The sequence below is a fragment of the Bidens hawaiensis genome, unplaced genomic scaffold (genome assembly GCF_021521415.1).
Source record: "Bidens hawaiensis isolate Kalapana, Puna unplaced genomic scaffold, B.hawaiensis_p1.1 tig00053903_1, whole genome shotgun sequence".
Taxonomy (NCBI): Eukaryota; Viridiplantae; Streptophyta; class Magnoliopsida; order Asterales; family Asteraceae; genus Bidens; species Bidens hawaiensis.
This window is the reverse complement of record NW_027499692.1, coordinates 3111-28877: the sequence shown is the minus strand read 5'-3', so window position 1 is coordinate 28877 and position 25767 is coordinate 3111. Positions and strand designations below refer to the sequence as shown.

At 36.8% G+C, this 25767-nt stretch overlaps 1 protein-coding gene across 1 annotated transcript; it reads left to right on the top strand.

The window, feature by feature from the left end:
* Window positions 1–654: 654 nt before the first annotated feature.
* LOC143600295 (uncharacterized) lies at window positions 655–1330 on the top strand. Its single transcript, XM_077078024.1, has 2 exons — window positions 655–1134; window positions 1250–1330. Exons 1-2 carry the CDS (start codon window positions 655–657, stop codon window positions 1328–1330), a joined length of 561 nt encoding a protein of 186 aa, XP_076934139.1.
* Window positions 1331–25767: the final 24437 nt, after the last annotated feature.

The window sequence follows — 25767 nt, the reverse complement described above, 5'->3', positions numbered from 1 at the left end:
GCCAAAAAAACCGGTCCGGTTAATAACCGAACCGGTTTTTTAAAAAAAACCGATTTGTGCACCTCTAAGTATAACAATGATGGTTCCAATGGTCAAAGTTCGAATAATGTGCCGGATCTGAGTAAGAAGTTAGACGAAATGATGCAGCAAATCGTTAGTAGAGATCAAGCCACTCAAAAGACCCTTGCCGAGCATGATCTGCTTTTTAAGAATCAACAATCAGCTATGCTCGACATGCAATGAATCATTGGTGATATTGCCCGACAATTGAATGAAAGACCCCCCGGGACAGTTTTCAGATTCCACTCAACAGAATCCGGACGCTCAAATAAAGGCAATTACTACTCGTAGCGGCAGGGTTTTAGGTCCTGAGGTGCGAAGGAATGAGGTTGAAGTTGATGATGAGGAGGTGATGGATGAAGAGATCGAGATGGAAGTACCGGGAAAAGTGCAAAACACCGCACCAGTCGCACCAGTTGCACCGCCAGTAGAAAAGAAGCCAGTTGAAGTCCAGCCATCACCTTTGATTGATCACTCTCATATCCCGTATCCCGCTTGGCAAAACACCAGAAATACACGCAGGAGTATAGGCACTTTATTGATATGTTTCGAAAGTTGAAGATTAATCTCCCATTCATTGAAGCCCTCCAACACATGCCGAAGTACGCGATGTTTCTGAAAGACCTGTTGAAGAGGAAAGACAGGTTGGGGAAGGTGTCATCGATTCTCCTTATAGGAGATTGTTCGGCGGTAATGTTGAACCGCGTGCCTGATAAGTTGTCAGATCCGGGTGTGTTTACGATTCCGTGTTTGTTTGGTAGTGATGCGATGAGCCATGCATTGGCAGATTTGGGTGCGAGTATAAATTTGATGCCGTATTCTTTGTACGAGAAGTTGGAGTTAGGCAAGCTTACACCAACTCGCATGTATTTATCGTTGGCTGATCGTTCGGTTAAGTATCCGCGAGGTATTATCGAGAATTTGTTAGTAAGGGTGGATAAGTTTGTGTTCCCGGTTGATTTTGTGGTGCTCGATATGGAAGCCGATGAGAAGGTTCCCATTATTCTTGGTCGTCCGTTCTTATGTAACGCAAAGGCACTTATCGATGTATATGATAGGAAGATCACACTTCGGGTTGGTGATGAGAATGTTACTTATGATGTCGCGAGGTCGATGAAGCATCCGAGTGATCAAGATGATTTCAGTGGTCCATGCCACTCGGTTTATTTTATTAACTCGTTTATTGCAGGTATCGATAGCTGCTTCGACTATATTTGTGTTGCGGATCTCATGGGAAGTAATGGGTTGGTTGATTGTGATGTTTGGGTGAGGATGAGTCGTGTGAGAACGATTCGGTTTGTGATGAGTTGGCTGAGATTTTGAGTTTGCCCGAGATGATAGAGGTGAATGAGATTACTTGTGAGAATGAGGCGGGTTCCAAGGAGAAACCCGCTCCGTTGGAGTTGAAAGTATTCCCGTCACACTTGGAGTATGCGTATCTTGACGAGGGCTCGAACTTGCTCGTTATTGTGTCATCCAAGCTGACGGAAGAACAAAAGACGAAGTTAATAGACGTGTTGAAGTTGCATAAGGGGGCGATTTCATGGAGATTGTCCGATATTCAAGGTATTAGTCCCGTTTATTGCACGCACCGGATTTTAATGGAGGATGAGTACAAGCCGGTGGTGCAACAACAAAGACGCCTCTATCCGAATATGCAAGAAGTTGTGAAGAAGGAGGTATTAAAGTTGATGGATGTCGGGATGATCTACCCGATTTCCGATTCTCCATGGGTGAGCCCGACCCAAGTTGTTCCGAAGAAGGGAGGCATGACCGTTATGATGAACGAGAAGAATGAGCTTATCCCTTCGCGTACAGTTACCGGTTAGCGTGTGTATATTGATTATTGGCGATTGAATGATGCCACCCGGAAGGACCACTTCCCATTGCCGTTTTTTGATCAGATGTTGGAGCGTTTGGCAGGTCAGTAGTTTTATTGTTTTCTTGACGGTTTTTCAGGTTATTTTCAGATTCCCATTGCACCGGAAGACCAAGAGAAGACGACTTTTACATATCCGTATGGCACGTTTGCATACCGTCGCATGCCGTTTGGACTATGTAACTCTCCGGCTACCTTTCAGCATTGTATGGTGGCCATATTTCAAGATATGATAGAGACGTCCATGGAGGTGTTTATGGACAATTTTTCGGTTTACGAAATTCTTTCGATCAATGTTTGGCTAATCTTAAGAAGATGTTGAAGAGGTATATCGAAACGAAGTTGATGTTGAATTGGGAAAAATGCCATTTAATGGTGACGGAAGGGATCGTGTTGGGTCATAAGATCTCGAGAGACGGTATTGAGGTGGATCGAGCAAAGATTGACACTATAAGTAGACTTCCTCCTCCGACGAATGTAAAGGCGATTAGGAGTTTCTTGGGCCATGCGGGATTTTATTGGCGATTTATCAAAGATTTTTCAAAAATTACCCGCCCGATGACCCGACTCCTCTAGAAAGATGTACCGTTTGTTTTTCATGATGAATGTGTGAAGGGGTTCACGTTTTTGAAAGAGAATCTTGTAAGTGGTCCCATTCTTTGTTCTCCCGATTGGAGTTTGCCGTTCGAGCTCATGTGTGATGCTAGCGATTATGCGGTTGGAGCGGTTTTGGGGAAAAGGCGAGATAAGCATTTTCACCCCATCTATTATGCTAGCAAGACGTTGAATGATGCCCAAGAGAACTACACCACCACCGAGAAGGAGCTTTTAGCCGTTGTTTTCGCATTTGACCAGTTCCGCTCGTATCTCGTGGTTTCGAAGACCACCGTTTTCACTGAGCATGCAGCTTTGCGTTTTCTCTTTCACAAGAAAGACGCGAAGCCTCGTCTTATACGGTGGATTCTTCTACTTTCGGAGTTTGACATCAAGATCAAAGATAAAAGGGGTGCAGAGAACGTAGCGATCGATCATCTATCCCGCTTAGAAGACCCGTGGAGAGAAGAGTTGCGTGAGGAGGAGATTGGTGATACATTCGCTCACGAGTCGATCGATTTTGTTGCGGCTGAGAAGCAAGGTATGCCATGGTTCACTGATTTTGCTAATTATTTGGCCAATAGTTTTATTTTGGAGGGTATAACTACGCAACAAAAGAGGAAGTTCTTCCGGGATGTTAATCGATATGTGTGGGATGACCCGTTCTTGTTTAAGATCGGTAATGATCGGATTTTGAGGAGATGTGTGACGAAAGAGAAGGTTGGGATATTTTGAAGCATGTTCATGAAGGGTTGACTGGAGGTCAACATGGTGCGCATGCTACCATGTAGAAGGTGTTTGATAGTGGGTTCTATTGGCTAATAGTGGTGAAAGATACTGAAGAGTTTGTGAAGCTTTGTGATGCGTGCCAAAGAACAGGTAATATTTCTTCCAAGAATGAGATGCCACAAAACCCCATTCAAATTCTTGAAATCTTTGATGTTTGGGGCATCGACTTCATGGGACCGTTTGCCACGTCGAATGGTAATAAGTATATTTTGGTAGCGATTGATTATGTGTCGAAATGGGTGGAAGCCCAAGCGTTGGCCACGAATGATGCACGAGTTGTTGTGAGGTTTCTTAAGAAGTTGTTTACTCATTTCGATACTCCAAGAGCTATTATTAGTGATCAAGGAACCCATTTTTGTATTTCTGTCATGGAGAAGGCGTTAGCTCGTTATGGGGTTACTCATCGTACCTCTACTGCTTATCACCCTCAAATGAATGGGCAAGTCGAGAATGCAAATCGAGGGGTGAAGAGGATTTTGGAAAAGACGGCTGGGGCAAGTCGAAAGGATTGGTCGGAGTAGTTAGATGATGCTTTGTGGGCATTTCGAACCACGTACAAGACTCCGTTGGGTACTACACCGTTTATGCTTGTTTATGGTAAGTCTTGTCATCTTCCGGTTGAGTTGGAGCATCGTGCTTATTGGGCGTTGAAGACGGTGAATGTAGATCTTACCGCGGCCGCGAGGAAAAGGTACTTTCAGATTCATGAGTTGGAAGAGCTTCGGGATGCAGCATACTCTCGATCGTTGAACATCAAAGAAAAGACAAAAACTCTACACGATCGACTTTTGAAAGGCGGAAAGGAGTTCAAGAAAGGTGATAAGGTATTGTTATTTAATTCTCGTTTGAAGTTGTTTGCAGGAAAGTTGAGATCGAAGTGAACGGGACCGTACTTGGTGAAAGAAGTTTTCCCGTATGGAGTCGTGGAGTTGGAGAATCCGGATAATAGAACATCCTGGAAAGTGAACGGTCATCGCTTGAAGCACCATCTTGGAGGACCGGAAGAGTCTATTGAGATGGAGGAAACTCCTCTCGATCCATCGCATTGAATTGTCACACGTGGTTCTTAAGTGAAAACTGAAGTGTAGAGTTTGTACATTCTTTCCTATTTTTATTTTTTATTTTTCCTTGAGTCACTAACGTAGTTTTTTTTAGTTTTTATTTGGTTTTTATGTTTTGAAGGAAGATAGCGAGAAGATCCCCTTGAAGTTTAATGCAACATTCAAGTGTGGGGATGGAGCAGCCGGAGCCGTATACTTTTTATTTATCTATTTGCTGCTGTTATTTTTATTATATATTGGTTGGGATGGATTGGTCTGGTTACATACTTTGAATGATTAATATCTATCAAGCTGATAAGATGAGTTTTTAGATATTGTTTGTATTGTTGTCGCTTCCGTTCGTGTACGAGAGAAGGAGATGCTGGTTGTGGAGCACGTTCGGAGATGGAGGACATGTATGGAAGAAGACTTTAGCGCCATACTTCATGCGCATACTACCAACTAAGTCTTTTCCTTTTTACTTTGTTTTTGTGTTTTTATTTTTTATTTTTTTAGCTTTGTTTTATTCTTATTTATTTTTTTATTTTTAGGTTTTGTTTTGTTTGTAAAAATTTTTTAGTCGTGTTTCCGTCCCTGCATTGAGGACAATGAAAATTTCAAGTGTGGGGATGGAAATACAAATGTTTTTCGTTTTAGTTTTTTTTCGTTTAAGTTTTTTATTAAAAAAAAAAGTTTTGAAAAATGTCCTTGATTTTGTTTCTTTTTGCGTTTAAATGGGAGATGAGGATACTTATCGGGAATTGGTTTTTCAAACTACTAGTAATAAGATATAATTAAAGAACACGTACTTAACTTGGGATGTATCGGTAGGCTCAGCCTTGAGAATGAAAGGACAGTTTGATAATTGGTTTAAATGATAAATATGATTTTTAGTGGGAAACATGTTGAGTCTGTATAAAATCGATATGAAAGGTCGGGCCATACTCAAGCCTCATTTTTAGTTTGATTGTAGAAAATTATAAATTTTATAGAAATTTGAATACGCTATCATACGATGCTTGGGTAGGTTTAAATGTTAAAGTGTACCGTGTAACCTGTGATATAAACTTAAATCTTGCACTTCTAGTTTTAGTGGTTAACACTTCATAGGCGTATGGTTTTATAGCCTCAAATCTTGTATTGATGGGATGCCTCGGGTTCGGAAACCACGGGTCTTTTTACGGTTGTTCATCTAGGTATCTTCGGATATTTAAACAAATAAAATCTTTTAAGCATAAACCCACAGTTTACTGCAATCATTACACTCACTTACATCAATTACAGTGAAGTAAAATCTTGATGATCCAGTGATTATCCCGCTGTTAGTCATACGTGGTTCTCTTACTTGCGTCCCATACCATTAAGAACAGGATCAACTAGATACACGACGTATGTAAACTGACAGATGGAAACTTGTAAAATCACGTGTGGTAATGGGTCCGGGGTATTGCTTGATAACGGGGTATGTCATGTAGTGGGGAACACTAGCTAGTTAGTTGAATAATTGAACCTTAATCGTATCTAATGGATGCTTGGTATACTCTGATGTTTTAATTTAGGTGGATAAAAAATATCCTTGATCGTCTTAGCTATTCATGAATAATGTGCAATAATGTTTTAATCTGCTAACTATGAGGTTTAAGTCAAGTTGGGGTGGTTTGATCCGGTAAAATCTAAAATAAAGTGGGTCTTGACTGTGGTTTCCACTAGATTATATACAAAATAATAATAATAATAATAATAATAATAATAACAATAGTTGGATCTTACTTGTCCCGGTAAAGAAAAAGGCATGGGTTTAAGTGGACAACAATACCAGTGATCGCAGTTTTTGCGTTGTTCTAAATTTTAAGATAACCTATATGTTTTTAAGACTGTATTTTTCCGATTCTGATCCCGTTGCAATGAGACATTTTCAGGGACGAAAAAAGATTAAGTATGGGGATATTTGATATAACGTTTAATATTTATTAATCCCGTGTACATTTTATTTATTATTTTATTAGTTTTGTTTGGTTTTAAGTAAGATTTGTATACTACTAACATGGTTTTATGTTTTAGGTTTTGGGTTTTTATTTCGATGAAAAGAGGGCGAAAAAAGAGCAAAAACAAGCCGAAACGAAGGATCGGGAAACGAACCTGACTAAACCAGAAGAAAACCGGACCGGCTAGGCCGGCCGGCCGACCCCCTCCCAACCACGTCGGAGCGTCGCGCGGTGGGGGTGGCTAAGCCCGTCGCGCGGCGCGGTGGCCCAGTTTCCAGAATGTTCAGCTCGTTTAACCGTCTTACGTATTTTGGGCCGCGTGTTTCCTATATAAAGACCCCTAAACTCACCCTTAATCATACCCTGAAGTTCCATACGAATTTGGTGAGTTCTGAGGCGACCAAGACGAGTTTTCAGTAGCTTTGGAGTCAAATAATCAGCTGGTGTTGCGCGTATTAGCTGAAGACGAAGAACACAGGTTCTATCTGTTATTTCTTTTGTTTTCATTATTTTAACGCCATGAATTCTTATTTGCTTGTTTTTTTTAAACTTAAGATGCTATGCTAAATTGCATGAACTATTTAGGCTTAAGATGAACTTACTTTGATGTTTTGATTTGACTTTGGGATTGTTTATCGTTATGGTTTAGTAAAAGATTTATTTATATTTGATTGATGAGGTGATATAACGTTTAACATTTATTAATCCCGTGTACATTTTATTTATTATTTTATTAGTTTTGTTCAGTTTTAAATAAGATTTGTATACCACTAACATGGTTTTATGTTTTAGGTTTCGGGTTTTAATTTTGGTGAAAAGAGGGCGAAAAAAGAGCAAAAACAAGCCGAACCGGAGAACCGAAGGATTGGGAAACGAACCGAACCGAACCAGAAGAGAACAGGATCGACTAGGCCGGCCGGCCCCCTCCCAACCACGCCGGAGAGCCGCGCGATGGGGGTGGCCAAGCCCGTTGTGCGGCGCGGCGGCCCAGTTTCCAGAATATTCAGCTCGTTTAACCGTCTTACGTATTTTTGGCTGCCTGTTTCCTATATAAAGACCCCTAAACTCACCCTTAATCATATCCTGAAGTTCCAGACGAATTTGGTGAGTTCCGAGGCGACCAAGACGAGTTTTCAGCAGCTTTGGAGTTGAAGAATCAGCTGGTGTTGCGCGTATTAGTTGAAGACGAAGAACACGGGTTCTATCTGTTATTTCTTTCGTTTTCATTATTTTAACGCCATGAATTCTTATTTGCTTGTTTTGTTTATACCTAAGATTCTATGCTAAATTGCATGAACTACTTAGGCTTAAGAAGAACATACTTTGATGTTTTGATTTGACTTTGGGATTGTTTATCGTTATGGTTTTTATGGTTTTGTAAAAGATTTATTTATATTTGGTTGATGCGTATGAATGCTTAGGATTGTTTGATGAGTTTTATTCCATAGTTTTCCTTGATTATTGTTTGTCATATGATAGGATTGCTATTAGGTCAATTACTTCGTGTTTTTGATTATTTTATGATTGATGTCATGATAAGGTCATAGGAATAATATTGTCAAATAAACCTAAGTGTGCTGTTAACCTAAATCTGTAAAATGCTAGGTTATTGATAAGTCCTTATTATCTATTCTTGCTAGATTTAGTTCTTCGTAAGGAGTCCGTCTAGGGTTGGTTATTTATTATTTCTTATCAAATCAATTGAATATAATAAAGTGCCTTTGATTTTCGTGCTGTAAGGTAGTATTTCGTTATAAAGGAACTAAGTCATAATTAATTAGGTGACCGTAAAGGAACTTGATATTTAATACCGGTGTGCGTTAAAACTTGTTAGAAATCCATAGGTGTCTCTTGAAGAGGGTTAGGGGTCATGTTCAGGTTTTCTTATAAGTGTCTATTTTACGATTCCAGTTCCATAACTAAACATTTTCCCGGGTTAATTCATTAATGAAATTTAGGGGATTCTAGCCTAGGTAGTTTTCTCATCATCATCTTATTTTCATAACAAACTCTTGTTTTCGTTTAAATTACTTGTTTTCTTAATTAGTTTTTAATTATAGTATTAAATTAGTATTTTAAATAAAAACCCCGCAAACAAATATAATTAATAAGTCGTGTTTTGTAGTCGAGTCTAATTAGCTAATAAACGTAATTAAGAGAGTCTCGTGGGTTCGATATCCGGACTTACTTAGCTTTACTAGAGTCGATCGGTTCACTTGCCAGTTAGTAGTTTAGTCGAGTTTTAGAGAGTCTAGAGTATTACTTAGTGTTTATTTTTAGTTAATTTAGTTAATAAATATTAAACTACTTCAAGCACATCATGAGGGGTAAGCAATTCAATCTTACACCATTTGGCATTTGCATAATATTATTCCTATTATATTTGATTGTGATTAGGAATATTATTATTGTATTTCTTTTTGTAAATATATAGCTTATGAGATTAATGAGAATGGGCGGCAAACACAAATTCAATCCCCTACACCAAGTTTACACTGTCACAAACATTTAGTCCCGTGTCCGCACCCTGGATGATGACAGGATAACCTACCTTCAACTAGTAAAATGTTTAAATTGCATCTTCGCGGCTACAATGCTATTGGTCGCATCGATGGGACACCTGCACTCACTAAGACTAATCCCAAATATGTGCAGTGGCTTAAAATCGGTTCCATCGTTCACCCATGGATTTATGCCATTGTTTCTGATATTAACTTCAGTTGGATCCTCAAAGTCGAGTTTACCGCACTTGAAGAACATTTTTTTAACAAGGTCCCTTGGGCTGCTTCGCTAGAAACTGTAGGTCTCCTAACGCCGGATCCGACAAATGAACGGAATTTGTTCTTGATAAGTGATTGAGACGGGTATGGTGAATCAAACGATTAGACATATAATTTAAAGATAATAAAGTATAATGAACGACTCCGTAATCGGTTTAAAAGATTAATAATATTAAACGAACCAATCCCACTGAAGTGTCACACCCCAACCTAAGGCGGAAATGCCGGGGCGTGATCCCATTACTTACAGCTCGAAGATACTATCATAATATAAATGTGACAATATCTAATTAATTATTTGATTTCAATGTTACACACAATATCCAAATACAATAACCAATTTAAATAAACAAATATGCGTTCAAATAAAGTTTAACTTAATTATATCTTAAAGTCTTGTCTGCGTGTCCAAGCTTCAATCTTCCATACATGTAACATGCATATGCGTATAAAATGGAGTTTTGTCAACATAAAGTTGAGTGAGTTTATCATTCCCCTATTTTACAACTTTTCTAAACGTTTTGGGGACATATGAGTACGTATCAGTATTTCATATTATATATATATATATATATGTATATATATATATATATATGTGTATATATATATATATATTCAAACAAACGGTGAACAGATTGAGCGATTGCAGATCTAGGGTTTCATGATAAATAGGATTTTATTCGTTCTGTATATATTCATCCATTAGCAGATCTCAATCAACTGACACCCTAGCCCAGACGGCTAGGGTGTGTGTGTTAAAGTTTGGACCGGGCGTTAGGCGCGGGTTCGAGTCCGGTTATTCGATTTTTTTGTTGTTATTTTTATTTCTTTATCATTTTAATTATTTTAATATTAAAAATCATTGTTTAACGTATAGTCGAACTTACAAATAATTAGTTTAAATATATATATATATATATATAATAAATAAATAAATTTATGAAAACGTTCAATGACTAGAAACACTAATAACGATGTCAAATTCTAATAAAGTAATCGTTGGTTTAATATATACATAGATTTATAATCCATATATATATATATATATAAACTTGTAACGAGATTAATTTACACGAAACGTTAACTTTACGATGTCGGTTAAGTAATATATTGTTTATTTAGTATTTAATATTAATTTTTGATATATTATATATTATTAAACATAAGTTAAACAATAAAAAGAATAAAAATACCAAAAAAACGCTGGCCGGGCCTCGAACCTGCGTGGATGGTCGTCTCAATGGTTTGAACACACACACACACCAGCCGTTTGCGCTGGTGTGTCAGTTGGATATAAATTGTAAACACTTCTTTATATATAGAAACAATAAAAACCCAATTTTGATCATAAACCCTAGACTTTCAATCGAGCAATCCGTTCAATGTTCGTTTAATTAGTGTTAGAGCTTCTGTTTACAGAGATTAGACGAGTATTATGCATAATCAAATTACCTTATACGCTGCTGAATCAATAGACAACGATGAACCAGACACCGGCGTCAAGAACAATATCCGAACAGGGGGTTTACGGCCAAACTCAAAGCAATTAAGGTTAGGGGTTTTGGTCGTTGGTTTATATAGAAGGTGCAGACTCGAGTAATTGAATTTTGATAAACCCTAAGTTATCTAATTGATTTTTAGGTCAAGACGGTTTAGCAATTGAATCAATACGTATTATACCAGATCTTGTTTCTTAATTAGTTTTGACGGTTAGGACGAGAATGGCAAGAATAATCATAATCATGATTCAATTCCGTGTTTAGATCGTGTAACGTCGTTAATTCCGGTTCCAAGAATTAAAGCTTGTAGAGTATGTATAATTCTCGGGATTTATCCGACGTTTCTTGGAAGCCTTTATGTTATCCCGATACGTTAAAGAACTTAACTTTTCCTTCCATTTTGCCTTACACTTCAATTTGAAGGGACTTGGATGTAACTATTTTATTTATATCATAAAACAAATAAACCCTAACCCCTAACCCTTTCTAGCTGCCGATCGGACCTCAAGACCCCCCCTGCTCGTTTTTCTTCTGCCCCGCCAAGTTTCAGCCGTGAAAACTTCAATTCAAGGTCGGTTTTATGATTCCCCATGTCTTTTACACCTTAATTGATCATATTAACGCGGTTATTGTTCGTTAAGGTTGAGTTTTGATGATAACAGTTTGCTGACAGATTCGTATACGTTTATTGTAGGGTCTGTAAAGTGATGATAATCCTTTTTTTTTGATCGATTCTTGAATCCATGATGTTCTACTTTGAGTCTAGTTTCCAGAAAGATATAATACGTCATTTTTGGACGAGATTTGAATGGTTTTTATGAATTTATAAAATCGAGTGTCAAAGCTGATGCGGGATGACGGATTCTGGTCTGTCTTCCCAACGTCATAACCTTTTTTCGAAAGGTCAAAACTGGTTGGTTCTACTTCTGGAAGTTAGTATTTTGAGTTAGGAACCAAACCCAATTGGAATCGTTTAATTTGGTTCGGTAATGAATTTTATAAAAATAAAACCATTTTGTTGCGCACTAAAATAGCTGCACGTACCTTACTGTGTTGGAGGAATTTTTATAATTTTTGTGTCCAATAGAAAAATATAATAAAAATACTTTTATAAACCTAAGACATTTATTAAAGTCTGGTAAAAATTTAATAATTTATTTCAAAGGTTATCCTATGTAATTAAATACATCTTCGCATGCCAAAATCTACATGTTTTACTTGTTATGAATCGATAAGTTCATTTTAGGCTTATCCGGTGGGTTTGGTTAGTTGAAAGGTTTTAGGGGCTTGGGCCAAGTTGTTGGGCCTTGGGCCAAAGTGTTGGGCTTGAACGGCCCATTAGGCAAGAGTGTTCTTACGATCTAGTTTAGTAACGCGTTGTATATAATTTACAGGCCCTTGCTTGGGATTGTGCACTTAAGCATTTCCTAGCTCGTTGCAGGTGTTCGATTGATTTCAGTTGAGTTCATGATGCCCCCTTTTTAACTCTTTTTAAATTTTGGGCTAGCATGCACACCTAAGTGTTTTCTTACATGATGAAATGTTTTAAACGATTTATATAGGCTTGCTAGTATATGGTAGGCCTTGGGATGTTATATATATATATATATACACATTATTGCTTGGCCTATATTTGGCGATGTTGTAGTCTTTTCGACTACTGATGTTGTGTATGCCTACTTTGTGTTTGCATGTACTGATGTTACGTGTTTGGGTTGTACGTTTGCTTGACCCTGATGTTACGTGTTTGGGTTGTACGTTTGCTCGACCCTGATGTTATTACTTGGATGATATATATGTAGGTATATAATTATAAGGACGATTATATATAATTATAAGGATGTTTATATTTAAGTATAAGGATGTTTTATATATATATATATATATATATATACATACATACATACATACATATAAGGATGATTACTTATTGTTGATGATGGCCTAACTGTTTTATCCCGTTTATTTGGCCTAACCGTTTTATCCCTTTATTTTAAAACTCTTGGGATGACTATTATGATTATTATTATTGATGTTATTTATTAAAACTTGAACTCACTCAGCTCAAGCTGACTTTGTGTGCATGTTAGTGTGAGTTTCAGGTTAGGAGACGGATACATTACCGCTTGGACGTGCACGAAGCTACTTGGACGGTGAAGGGCATACTTAGTCGGATGTTTCAATAATAATAAATGTTTTCTTTTTTAACATTTATTTAAATTGGTTTTGGGAACTTATTTTATTATTTATGTTTTCCGCTGAATTATACTCTGAAATGGTTATTTTAATGAAGTGAATTGTTTTTATGTTTAATTATTTTTACGAGTGTTTTGAATGATTACCAACTGTGGGGTACCCGGGGTTCGGGGCCTTACAGATCGTTATTTGAGGCTCAAGTAATCTAAACGGGTCACGGTTACGGGTTATTAGATACGAGTTACGGATTTTGTTATTGGGTTGGGGTTAAGGGTTATTTTTTTTATAAAATCCAAATATAAAATAATAAAGAAAGAAAAAGAAAAACTATACTGTAGTTAATTTAATAATTTTATTGATTAAATTTCCCAAAAACGAAAACGGGTTGGGAAATATGGGTATATTTTAAAATCGAAAAATCCGAGTTATTATAGTCTCCCCTACTTTAGGGAATTTCGTCCCGAAATTAAGGATAACCACAACATCATCGTTTCAATTAAGCTTTTTAAAGAAAATACCATAACATATAACTTATAATAACCGAAGCAACGCTTCAAATGTCAATCCGATAAGGGCACTTATATATAGGATGTACCAGCGACGTATCCACCATGTCCTTATTATTTAATCATTCGTACCGTTACCCAAGCTATCTTAGGTTCTAAATCATAACACACAATTATACATATTATGATTCCCATGCGAGGACTTGAATAATTATGTTCCGAACAATAATTACTCTTATCGTCGGATGGTTCGCATAACTTGTTTCATCATGTGGGTTATAAAATATTTAAAATCCTCATTTGAAAGAAACAAACATTTTGATAATTTAAATGTAAAAGGTAATAAAGGTTCGAGTTTGATTAATAAAACCATGCAATTCTTGTTATATCTATTGATTATTAAGAGTAAGATCGAAAGAAAATGGTTTCTTAAGACAGACACTATAACAAAATGTGATGGATATGAATAAGAGAATAAGGTAAGGGTACAAAAGCCTAACAAAGTATAAAAGGAAACGTCATTCATAGGATGAAACGTGCAACATAGTTCCACTTAAAATCACTCAACGTCACAAATAACCAAAGATTCGATACGATACAAAAACAGAAAAGATAGGATATTCTTAAAACGGAAATAAATAAAGTAATAACACCTCAAAGTCTTCACAGATATTCAGTTACGGTTGGCTTGATTTCCTTGGCTTGGAGCACTGGAGGTACTTGGATCCATGATGACTTGAGCAGCAGCGGCAGATGGATTTGGGATAGCTTGGATAGGTAGAACTTGAACAGCTTGCATAAGTGAGGTTGGGTTGAAGTGAGTTGGGTAAACCTGAGCTTGTGGGGAGAGGGTTTGGTAAGGTTGAGCCATGTTGGTGATATGAGCTTGCAGTGGATATGGTTGATGGGTTAGGACTTTATTTGCATTAGGGGTGTAGTAGGGGGCAGGCATAGCTTGAGCTTGATGTGCATGGATAAGTCGAGGGCACGTATTGTGAAGATGACTAGGATCTCCACAATTATAGCAAGTACGGGTTTTAGGAACATCGTTTTGAGCAGGTGGGGTAGTTTGCGTATCGGACAATGCACGGCAAGAGTTAGTAAGGTGCCCATAACGGTTGCAATTGGTGCACAAGCGACATGGAGATTGAGGCGGGTGTTGATAGTTGCAAGTGTAGCATAATGGGTAGGGTCCAGTATAAGGTTTCTTGTTCGGAGCATCTTGATTGGAGGGTTGTCGGTTGGTTTTGTTAACAGCATAGTTGCGATGGTTGGATTTACGTTTGTGGTGAGAAAGGTTACCAGTGGGTTTGGGTTTGGCCTTAGCATCGGTGGAGGAATCAGCTTTAGTGTTGTCAAGGGTAGGTTTAGCATCGTTACTAGGCAGGGTTCCATCTCTAACATGGTCATCAGACAGTGAAGCAGCAAGAGTAATAGCTTCCTCGATTGAGAAAAGGTTTCGACTAACCACAGCATCACGGAAAATCGTCGGCAATCCACGAATGTACTTTCGAATACCACGATCCAAAGGAGTCACAAGGTGAGGTACTATCAGACTAAGTTCCTTAAAACGGTTCGAGTAGGTTGAATTGTCACCATTGATTTGTTTAAGCTCCCAAAACTCCGTCTCGAGCCTTTGCAGTTCATGCTCAGGACAAAAATCTCTCTTCATCGCGTCCTTGAGTTCCTCCCAAGACATAGCCAAAACTTCATCAACACCATGTAAGGCTTTATAATATTCCACCAAGTGAGAGCTCGTTATTCAGAGACGCTCGTTGTGAACTTAGTACGCTTATCTTCCGGACATTCGCGGTGGATAAACTTGTTCTCCATTTGTTCAAACCAGCGGAGGAGTTTAGTAGCATTCTCCTCGCCAAGATAAGAAGGGGGTTTAGCACTTGTGAAGTTCTTGTAATGGAAATTGTTTGGTGTAGCCGAAGTAGAGGATCCATTGGAGTTGATATTTTGCAGTTGAGCCACGATCTCGAGAAAAGCGGTAGTGAACTCCTTAGTTATTCTAGCAGCCAGACGACGATCATGAGGGGTCGACGAACGAGGGTGACTACGACGATGAGAGCGAGAAGACATTCTACGAGAATCAAAAATGAAAATGTATAAGATGACAGGTGAGTTGTAGGAATGAGTTGATATGAAATAATGGGGATGCGTATGTATATGTGTATATATGTATATGAATTAGTGCTAGTGAAGACTCGAGGACGAGTCGGGATTTAAAATAATATGTATGAGTTTGAAGCATTTAAGTAAATGAATAATGTTTATAAGATTTTCCAAGAATAAAATAACAAGCATATCAAACTAGTTGACCTCCCGTGAGCTTTCCATGGCAATTTGAATGGTCCAACTAGATAAAGTAACATAAAGTTTGTAAATTGGCCTCCCATGAGCGTTCCATGGCATTTTGTTGGCCCAATTCAAATAATATATGAGTTGTTCAGCCCATGAGCGTGTACATGGCGTTTAACTGACCCAACTAATTAACGAATTATCGCATCAATGGAGTTGTTCGGACCATGAGCGTTACATGGCATTTAACCGACTCAACTAAATATCGAATCAATGAATTAAATAAACTTAAAATAACTCAAAACACAATTTGAAAGTATAACTGTTTAGTCGGTTATTTACCACACAACCATTTAGCCGATTACGGGTACTACTTGAAGTTATGGTTGCACGACATTTGTCATACTCCCACGCTTCAAGGTGAAGGAACAAAACAAAACTTGGGAATTCTTAAGGAATTTCCCACAATAAAAGATAATCTACCAAAATAAATGATTTAGAAAAAATACTTTGAATGAGGCATAGCCTTGAAATTTGTGTGTGTGCAATAAGATTGTAAATACGTTATTACGAGCCAAGACCTAGTCGCAAATCGATACGTTAAGTCTCGTGTTCAATACATTAATGGAGATCGATACATTAAGCCTGGAGAGAATCCGGCAGCATAACGTTACAGTACATAAATATGGCACAGATCTCTATGAAAACTAACTATGGAAGGCCTATGTATAGGCATGTCCCATTTTTTACACTGTAGTAACGAATGAGCCTTCTCATTCATTAACATCACTAACAAATAAGTCATTCCATAGACCCATTCGCTAAACACCCTTAGCGAATGGGTATACCTTAACGACTAAGCCACCATTCGTTACATTGTAGTAACGAGTGGGCTTTACATTAACGAATAGCCTAGTCTCTAACGAAGAGGCCTCATTCGCTAAACATGCTTAGCGAATGAGACTTTATACATTAACATAAAGACTAAACTACCCTTTATCCTATTCGAACAGCTGCAGACACCAAATCCGTGCACTTACAGACTCCCCCTTGTCCATAGCTGTCGAATGCTTTCCAATACTTTAGCATCCAATACTTTATCCTCCAATACTTTAGTCTTCAATACTTTAGCATCGAAAACTTTAGCGACGAATATTTTAGCGTAGAATACGTTAACGACGTATACGTTAATGTCAAATACTTTAACCGCTAATACTTCGACTGCATATCATCAGCTGTACAACCAACCTCCCCCTTGACTGATGATTCTCGGGCTTGTGCGAACAAACAAAATATATCTCTTTGTAAGCAAACCAACACTTTTAGCTACTCGTATCAGATCTCCCCCTCAAAGAAGCATGTCCAGGTGATCATTCCGATCATCCAACTGGCATATGATATGGTTCGATCAAACGAATCAATGAGCAACAAATCATCGGTTATCTGTCACACTAGTAAAGGATGTTAAATGTCTTTATGTTTAACCTCGTCACACATCTTCATGAACAACCAAATCATTCAGCATCTTTCACTTTGGTCTTCACTCTCTCGATAACGTCTATCCCAAAATATAACTCTTTAAAGCTCTTCGGCAACCAGTACGCTTGGATGCACTAATGCTTTGGGCATATGATTCAGAGTTCCAACCATTGTTAATCAATCCCGAACGATTATATTCTTCAATCAGATGACAAGACTAGTATATTCCTCAATCAGATCAACCCATTCAATAATTTTCCCCTTCAACAGAAGCAATCCGCCGAATACTCGTAGCCAACATTGTCAGGATCAAAGTCCCTCAGAAAGAAGTAATCGGACAGACAATCGTATCCTACATAGTCAGGTATCAATCTTGAACAAATCAATCCATGATCGAAGAACAAACACAGTCTTGAACTCGGTCAAACATAGCTTTGCAAACATGAATTACCACCCGAATTGCAGTAATTTTTCAAGAAATCCTTGCGAAGGTAGAAAGATAACGATCGAATAAGCTCTTTGAAATTTTATCTCCCCATTTTCTTGACAAATTAGGCAAGGTCTTGAACAATTCATCAAAAATTTTCAAGAAAATTCTCGTTAACTTAGTCTGTTACTCCCCCTCGGCCCCTCGAAACGCGTGAAAAGTCGGCCGGAAAATATATCACCAAAATTTTCCAGAAGAGTATCTCGCACATTTAAAATATCCCCGAAAACTTTCATTTAAGAAAATTTTCCGAAAATACTCTTTTTTTTTAAGATCCTCATACGTTATCTGGTCTTCATTCGCTAGAACAATAGCACATTCGTACAGCATCCATCCACATTCGTTACTCACGAACGAATGACTTACATTCGTTATAAATAACCACACTTCCACATTCGTTAAATCTTGAACGGATAGGAACACATTCGTTAACTCACATTCGTTATGGAACTGAAGGATGTCAGAAAAAAATAACGAAGTATATATAACGAATGAGTCCATCTCAGTAACGAATTAGCACATAACGAATGAAGTTTACATTCGTTAAACCTTTTAACGAATGAGCTCATTCGTTAAAAATCCGTAAAGAATGAGTTTAAATTTAACGAATGAGCCGTTTGAGCGGTTACTGTAGCCGGAAAACCGATCTTCACCGGAAAAAACAGTTACAGTGGCTGGAGTCTTCAATTCTTCAAGCTCATCCATGGCGGATTCATCAAATCTTCATCAATTACCACCAGATTATACTGTTATGCTCGGATTTGTATCAGGAACTTGATTCAATCTCCAATTTTATCAATAATACATTTAATTGTTGTCAATTCAGATCTGCCATTGAAAGCTTCAACCAAGGTCATCAATGGCGGATCAATCAATTCACCATAATTAAACACCAAATTGATAACGAAGCTTTGGATTTGATCCAGAAGTATGAATATAACATCAATTTCATGATTCATCCATGAAATCATTGTAAATCAGATCATACAGTTACCGGACTTTGAAGAACACGAAGAACACGTATCACGAGCAACCTCCTGCTCTGATACCAGATGTAAATACGTTATTACGAGCCAAGACCTAGTCGCAAATCGATACGTTAAGTCTCGTGTTCAATACATTAATGGAGATCGATACATTAATCCTGGAGAGAATCTGGCAGCATAACGTTACAGTACATAAATATGGCACAGATCTCTATGAAAACTAACTATGGAAGGCCTATTTATAGGCATGTCCCATTCGTTACACTGTAGTAACGAATGAGCCTTCTCATTCGTTAACATCACTAACGAATAAGTCATTCTATAGCCCCATTCGCTAAACACCCTTAGCGAATGGGTATACCTAAACGACTAAGCCACCATTCGTTACATTGTAGTAACGAGTGGGCTTTACATTAACGAATAGCCTAGTCTCTAATGAATGAGGCCTCATTCGCTATACATGCTTAGCGGATGAGCCTTTATACATTAAGATAAAGACTAAACTACCCTTATCCTGTTCGAACAGCAACGAACACCAAATCCGTGCACTTAGAAAGATAAATGCAATTTAAATAATCAGTCTAAGCAAGCTATAAACAATTTATTAAATAGCACATAAGGCAGTTTAGAAAGCACATATAGGGTCCTATGCATATGTCTAGGACAATTTCTAACGACCTATCTTATAACCTTCGGCTCTGATACCAATCTATCACACCCCAACCTAAGGCGGAAATGCCGGGGCGTGATCCGATTGCTCACAGCTCAAAGATACTATCATTGAATATAAGTGACAATATCTAATTAATTATTTTATTCAAATATACACACATTACTCAAATACATTAAACAATTTAAAATACACGAATATAAGTTCAAACAAACTTGATAATATCCTAAAGTCTTGTCTACATGTCCAACTTCAATCTTCAATACTAATAACCTGCATATGCGTAGAAAATGGAGTTTGTCAACAACACGTGTTGAGTGAGATGATCACCAACTTTGACACAACAAATAATATATATATATATATATATATATATATATATACATATGATAGATAATTTATAAATGATAAGTGATAAATGTGCAAACCAACCATGTGATAGTAATCAATCAAGTCATAACAAAACATGTATATAACCAAATCACAACCAAAGACTTGATAGTGTGCCAATGAATCATTGCCAAGCGAATCGGGCATTGATTACAACGACTGAGATTGTCGGTTTACCTTCGCCAAGCGAATCGGGCTCCGGTTACTAAGACGGTTGTATAATCATACTAATGAGAATCCAAGACTTGATAGAATACAAACACACTTAAACAAGTAGCAATTAGCAAATAGCATTTAATTGATACAACACACAATGATTATGTTTTGCAATTGTTTGAGATATATATATATATATGTGTGTGTGTGTGTGATAGAAAATATGAATAAGTACGCATATGTCCCTCAAACGTTTGAAAATAGTATATAAAACGAGGAATGATCAAACTCACTTGATCGAATAAGCCAAAAGAGAATGAATACGACAAGTAAGTGGTAAGCGCACTCTTCGAGAATTACCAACAAGAATCCCAATTAAATAATATAATATTGTGAATGAATTATAAATGATGTAATACGTATAATGAATTTAGGATTTCGATGTGGATTGAGTTACAATTATGATTGGTATGTTATGGATTGAACGATTGGTCTCTACAGATTATTGTTATCGTTTAATTATAAAAATCATTGTTTAACGTATAATCGAACTTACAAATACTTAGTTTAAATAAATATAAGTTGAGATCTATTATAATAATAAACGTTTAAATATTTATATTTATCATAAATATAGATAACATGTTTAATGTTTGTTATACTCATATATATGTATTTTGTCACACCCACAAATTTCGACTAACGGTGTTATACCGCGAGACGTGTGACATACCAGGATCTAGCTCATTTATTATACCAAATAACCAAATTAAAGTATTCATAACATTTATTTAAGTCTCATTCAAACTTGAGAAAACAAAATCCAAACCGACAATTTAAAAGTGTTGTGGAAGGGTTAAAGTAAGTGTTTTAAGATAAACAATAAACCATGTGTTTGAACACGCACAACCCATCATGTATAAACAATGTGAAATAAAAGTTCATGCGACGAGTGTGACCCTAACATATGCAATGCAACCCGCTCCTTAGCACACCTAGCAACCCGGGCAAGTATAAATACTCAAGGGTCAACACGAGCTTGGTGAGTTCATAAGTTATAGTAAAAAGTAATATATATATATAGTATAGATAGTATACGTAGCATCAGTTGTATATGTAGATTTAGCACTTTTCAAATATACCAGGGTAGCTAACCCATTTACAAGCTACTAGACGTTTGAACCGAAGCTGACTGTCTGTATGCCTTCTTACCAGGTCTATCACGAAACACTGGCGATGTATGTTAGGAAAATTTACACCCGTCCAACCTCCAGTCGAGTTATAGCAGGTGGGGTTTGTCAAACCCAGTAGTACTAGTTAAATTTCCCCGCGATCCCATCCTAACGGTTCAAGATATGTAAGGACTTTAAGGGATATGAGGGCATCCAGTATACACTTGTGATATATAAGAAACTACATAAATCCAAAGTAAGTCGCTGTGTTTTCATCCAGAAAACCAGTATGTAAGTATGTCCATGCTTTCAATCCAGAAAACATGTAAGTCGCTACGTTTTCATCCAGAAAACCAGTATGTAAGTATGTCCATGTTTTCAATCCAGAAAACAAGGAAAATGTTTGTTGTTTTCAATCCAAAAAACAAGTATAAGAAAATAGTTTTGTTGTTTTCAATCCAGAAAACAACTAGGAAAAAAGCATGAACTCACCTGGTGACGCGTGTAATAGACTTTTCTCAAACCTATGTATGCACTTGACTCGTTAACTGTTACCTAGTACAAGTGTTTAAGTTATGAGAGTGTGTTTAACATCCAAGACAATAAGGCTCATGTATGGACACACACACAAACACAAAATTGAACCAACGACTTGTTGGTGATAATGAGTAATGTCAAATATACCAAAAAGTCCTAACATGTATCCACACATTATATCATGGCAAAGCAACCAAGTATTCATCTTACAACTTAACTTATAATCATTCAGTTCACGAGACAGATTTTAGCATGTACAAACTGATTTTATTAACTATGCAAAACTCAAAGATAAATTCTACAAAATTTATCAAACTAGAATAAATGGATTAGGTTTCTCTAAGAATTTTTATTATATTTTTATCATCTACAAAAAGCTCACAATAATTCAATCATTGCAGATAGGTACAAACAGTTTAGCAGATTGCGCAATAAAAAGTATTTTCATGGTTCTATCAATTCATTTATCTAAATTATTCAAGGCCAATTAGTTTGTCTCCTAAATTCATAATTCTAAGTTCCAGAAGTGGAACTAACCCATTTGGCTTTGTCAATCTCAAGTTATGATGTCGGGAAGTTAGACCAGAAAACATCTTCCCAAATCAGATTAGATATGCAATCTTGTAAAATCATAAAAACTATCTTCTGTATATTCAAAAATTAAAATTCATAACATTTTGGAAACTAGACTCGATGAAATATATCCTAGAATCAAGAATATATTAAAAAGCATCGTTTGTCATCAAGTTACAGTCAAAACAATAAGCGAGTACAAAGCTGTCAGCATTCTGATTTCAACAAAGATCGATCAATAATCATGTATACGACAACCCTAATGTTCTACCACACCAATAAACGAACCAACATCATTACAACCATCATAAAACCTCCATATTACAGAAATATTTCATATCTTATTAGGGTTTTTCAACACGAAAACTAGACAAGCACGTAAACGAGTTATTATCGATGAAACATTTACAATTAATGATCATACAATGATGTTGATGACTGCTAATCTTCCAAATCACCCACAAGCTCCCAAAGTGACCCAAGAACTCATATTTTTCGTCCAATGACGGCTGGAAAGGGTTATGGGGTGATTAGGGTTTGAAAAATAGGTTATAAAGAAATTTTCCCGACCTGGTCGTCCCCCGAGCCACGCGTAGGATGAGGCCTCGGGCTACGAGACGCGCGAGGATATATATTTTTTTTACACTAGACTTTTAATAACTAATTATAATACAGAAAAACATTTAACACATAATCACTTATCATGCAATAATTAAATCATACAAGTTATTAACGTAACCGGTTCGACATTAATCACCAATACTTACAATAGGACTCATGTGTGTGACTTGTTACTGACTCATGTAAATGTTATGCGTGACGTGCGATATAACGGAGTTGGGTTGACGGTGTTAACATAGAAGAGCGAGGTGTCACACACACACATATATATATATATAATAAATAAATTTATGAAAACGTTCAATGACTAGAAACACTAATAACGATGTCAAATTCTAATAAAGTAATCGTTGGTTTAATATATACATAGATTTATAATCCATATATATATATATAAACTTGTAACGAGATTAATTTACACGAAACGTTAACTTTACGATGTCGGTTAAGTAAAATATTGTTTATTTAATATTTAATATTAATTTTTAATGTATTATATATTATTAAACATAAGTTAAACAATAAAAAGAATATAAATACCAAAAAAACACTGGCCGGGCCTCGAACCTGCGCGGACGGCCGGCTCAATGGTTTGAACACACACACACCAGCCGTCTACGCTGGTGTGTCTGTTGGATATAACTTATTAACACTTCTTTATATATAGAAACAATAAAAACCCAATTTTGATCATAAACCCTAGGCTTTCAATCAAGCAATCAGTTCAATGTTCGTTTAATTAGTGTTAGGGCTTCTGTTTACAGAGATTAGACGAGTATTATGCATAATCAAATTACCTTATACACTGCTGAATCAATGGACAACGATGAACCAGACACCGGCGTCAAGAAAAATATCCGAACAGGGGGTTTACGGCCAAACTCAAAGCAATTAAGGTTAGGGTTTGGTCGTTGGTTTATATAGAAGGTGCAGACGCGAGTAATTGAATTTTGATAAACCCTAAGTTATATAATTGATTTTTAGGTCAAGACGATTTAGCAATTGAATCAATACGTATTATACCAGATCTGTTTCTTAATTAGTGTTGACGGTTAGGACGAGAATGGCAAGAGTAATCATAGTCACGATTCAATTCCGTGTTTAGATCGTTATTTGAGGCTCAAGTAATCTAAACGGGTCACGGTTACGGGTTAATGGATATGGGTTACGGATTTTGTTATTGGGTTTGGATTAAGGGTTATTTTTTTATAAAATCCAAATATAAAATAATAAAGAAAGAAAAAGAAAAATATACTGTAATTAATTTAATAATTTTATTGATTAAATTTCCCGAAAACGAAAACGGGTTGGGAAATATGGGTATATTTTAAAATCGAAAAATCCGAGTTGTTACAACAAGCACACACATATATATGACACATAACGTCCTCTTAATAGCAAAACATAAATATTCTAGAATCCTTTACCCCGTTGAAGCTAAATGTGTGCTTCGAAGCTCTCGTCTCGGATCCGAAATTCATACCCTCTTTAATTATTAGCTTGACCATAAATATATTACGAGTTTCGCCATATTGATATCGCGAGTCAAAAATTAATGGCCTTACAACCACCCCTTGATTTGTGATATCAAAACTTTGCCAAACCGTGTCAGATCACCCGATAAAAACCAAATCCTCTCTGTTTATCACCCCATCAAGGTGTGACCATCTAATTTCATTTATGAAGGAGTTCTCGCTTCTTTATCTATTCCCCCAAAACTTAAGCTATATAGGCTGAGATGAGCTTGAATATCCAGTATCGATCTCGGATTATCAGCTTCATCGATTAATAACAAAACTAATTATTTCCTCATCAAACCCAAATCCAATTTGTTCGAAGTTCACCGCACGGATGCAACTTCCCGAACGTCTTGGAAAAAAATGCAAATAATAAGTTTTTAACACTCGGTCAAACTATGGCAAAAACCAAACAATTTTGACAATCTTTGGTCAAATGGAAAAATAAACGACTTACTCGGCCCAAAAATATCTTATAAACATGGGCTCGATTCACTATTTCTTGTAGTAATTGAACCAAGTGTGCAGTTGAATTGTCTTTGTTTGAGTAAGGCCCGAAATGAAAACATCTGAAGAGAGGTTGTCAAACTTCTTTCATTTTTTTAAAACCCTAGTCATGCTCCATGTACAGCCAACAGGAATTTGTACCAACAACCACCAATCCTTATCATTAACCAAGCAGCCATCTCCGACATGCAACCACGCCATCCACCACCATGAACCGCCGTCTCACAAGTCATTGGTGACCCTCAAAACATCATAATCAATCCACCTTTCACACTGCCAGAAAATCATTCACCGAAAAAGAGTTCTAGTGACATAACATCAACAACAAGACCACCGCCGAAATATCGTTCACCAGAGCTCATTCTTAGTCGGTAAAATCTCTGGCCAGAACACCACCATAACCTCCACCTTCTTTATCCTACCACTGTCACACTCACCACCCAACTAAAACCGCCACAACCACCACCGTGCAAGCAAGGTCACCAGCCACCCTCCGCCAGAAAGGCAACCTCTTAAACTTGGCCGTGAAACTCCCAGGGCGAACTTCCAGCATGATTATTTCCAAACTTTATTTCCAAGATCTTCAAACTTTATTTCCAAAACTTCAACGGGACTTCAAAAACTTCAAGAAATTCACGTCTCGGGTCGGGTAATTGTAACATTTCAGATTTATCGTATTCATATTCTTATTAGAATTTGTTTACCCGATTCAGGAATGTAATTCGGATCTTTCGTTTCAATAAAATTATTCATTTATTAGTATTTAATTGTGTTTAACTTACTTTATAATTTCATAACTTTCAGTCATGCCAAATAGCCCTTAGAAACTTTTAAAATCGCTTAAAATGACAAAAATAATAATAAACTCTATTTATTTATTTAATTATCTTCATATTATTCACATTTTAAATTCCGACACATCCCCAAGTCCTGATAAGTCACTATCACAATTTCATTTGAATTTATTTCCCTATTATCTTACATCAACTCATTTATACAACTTACCAATCATCTCATAAAAATTTCATCTTTGGTCC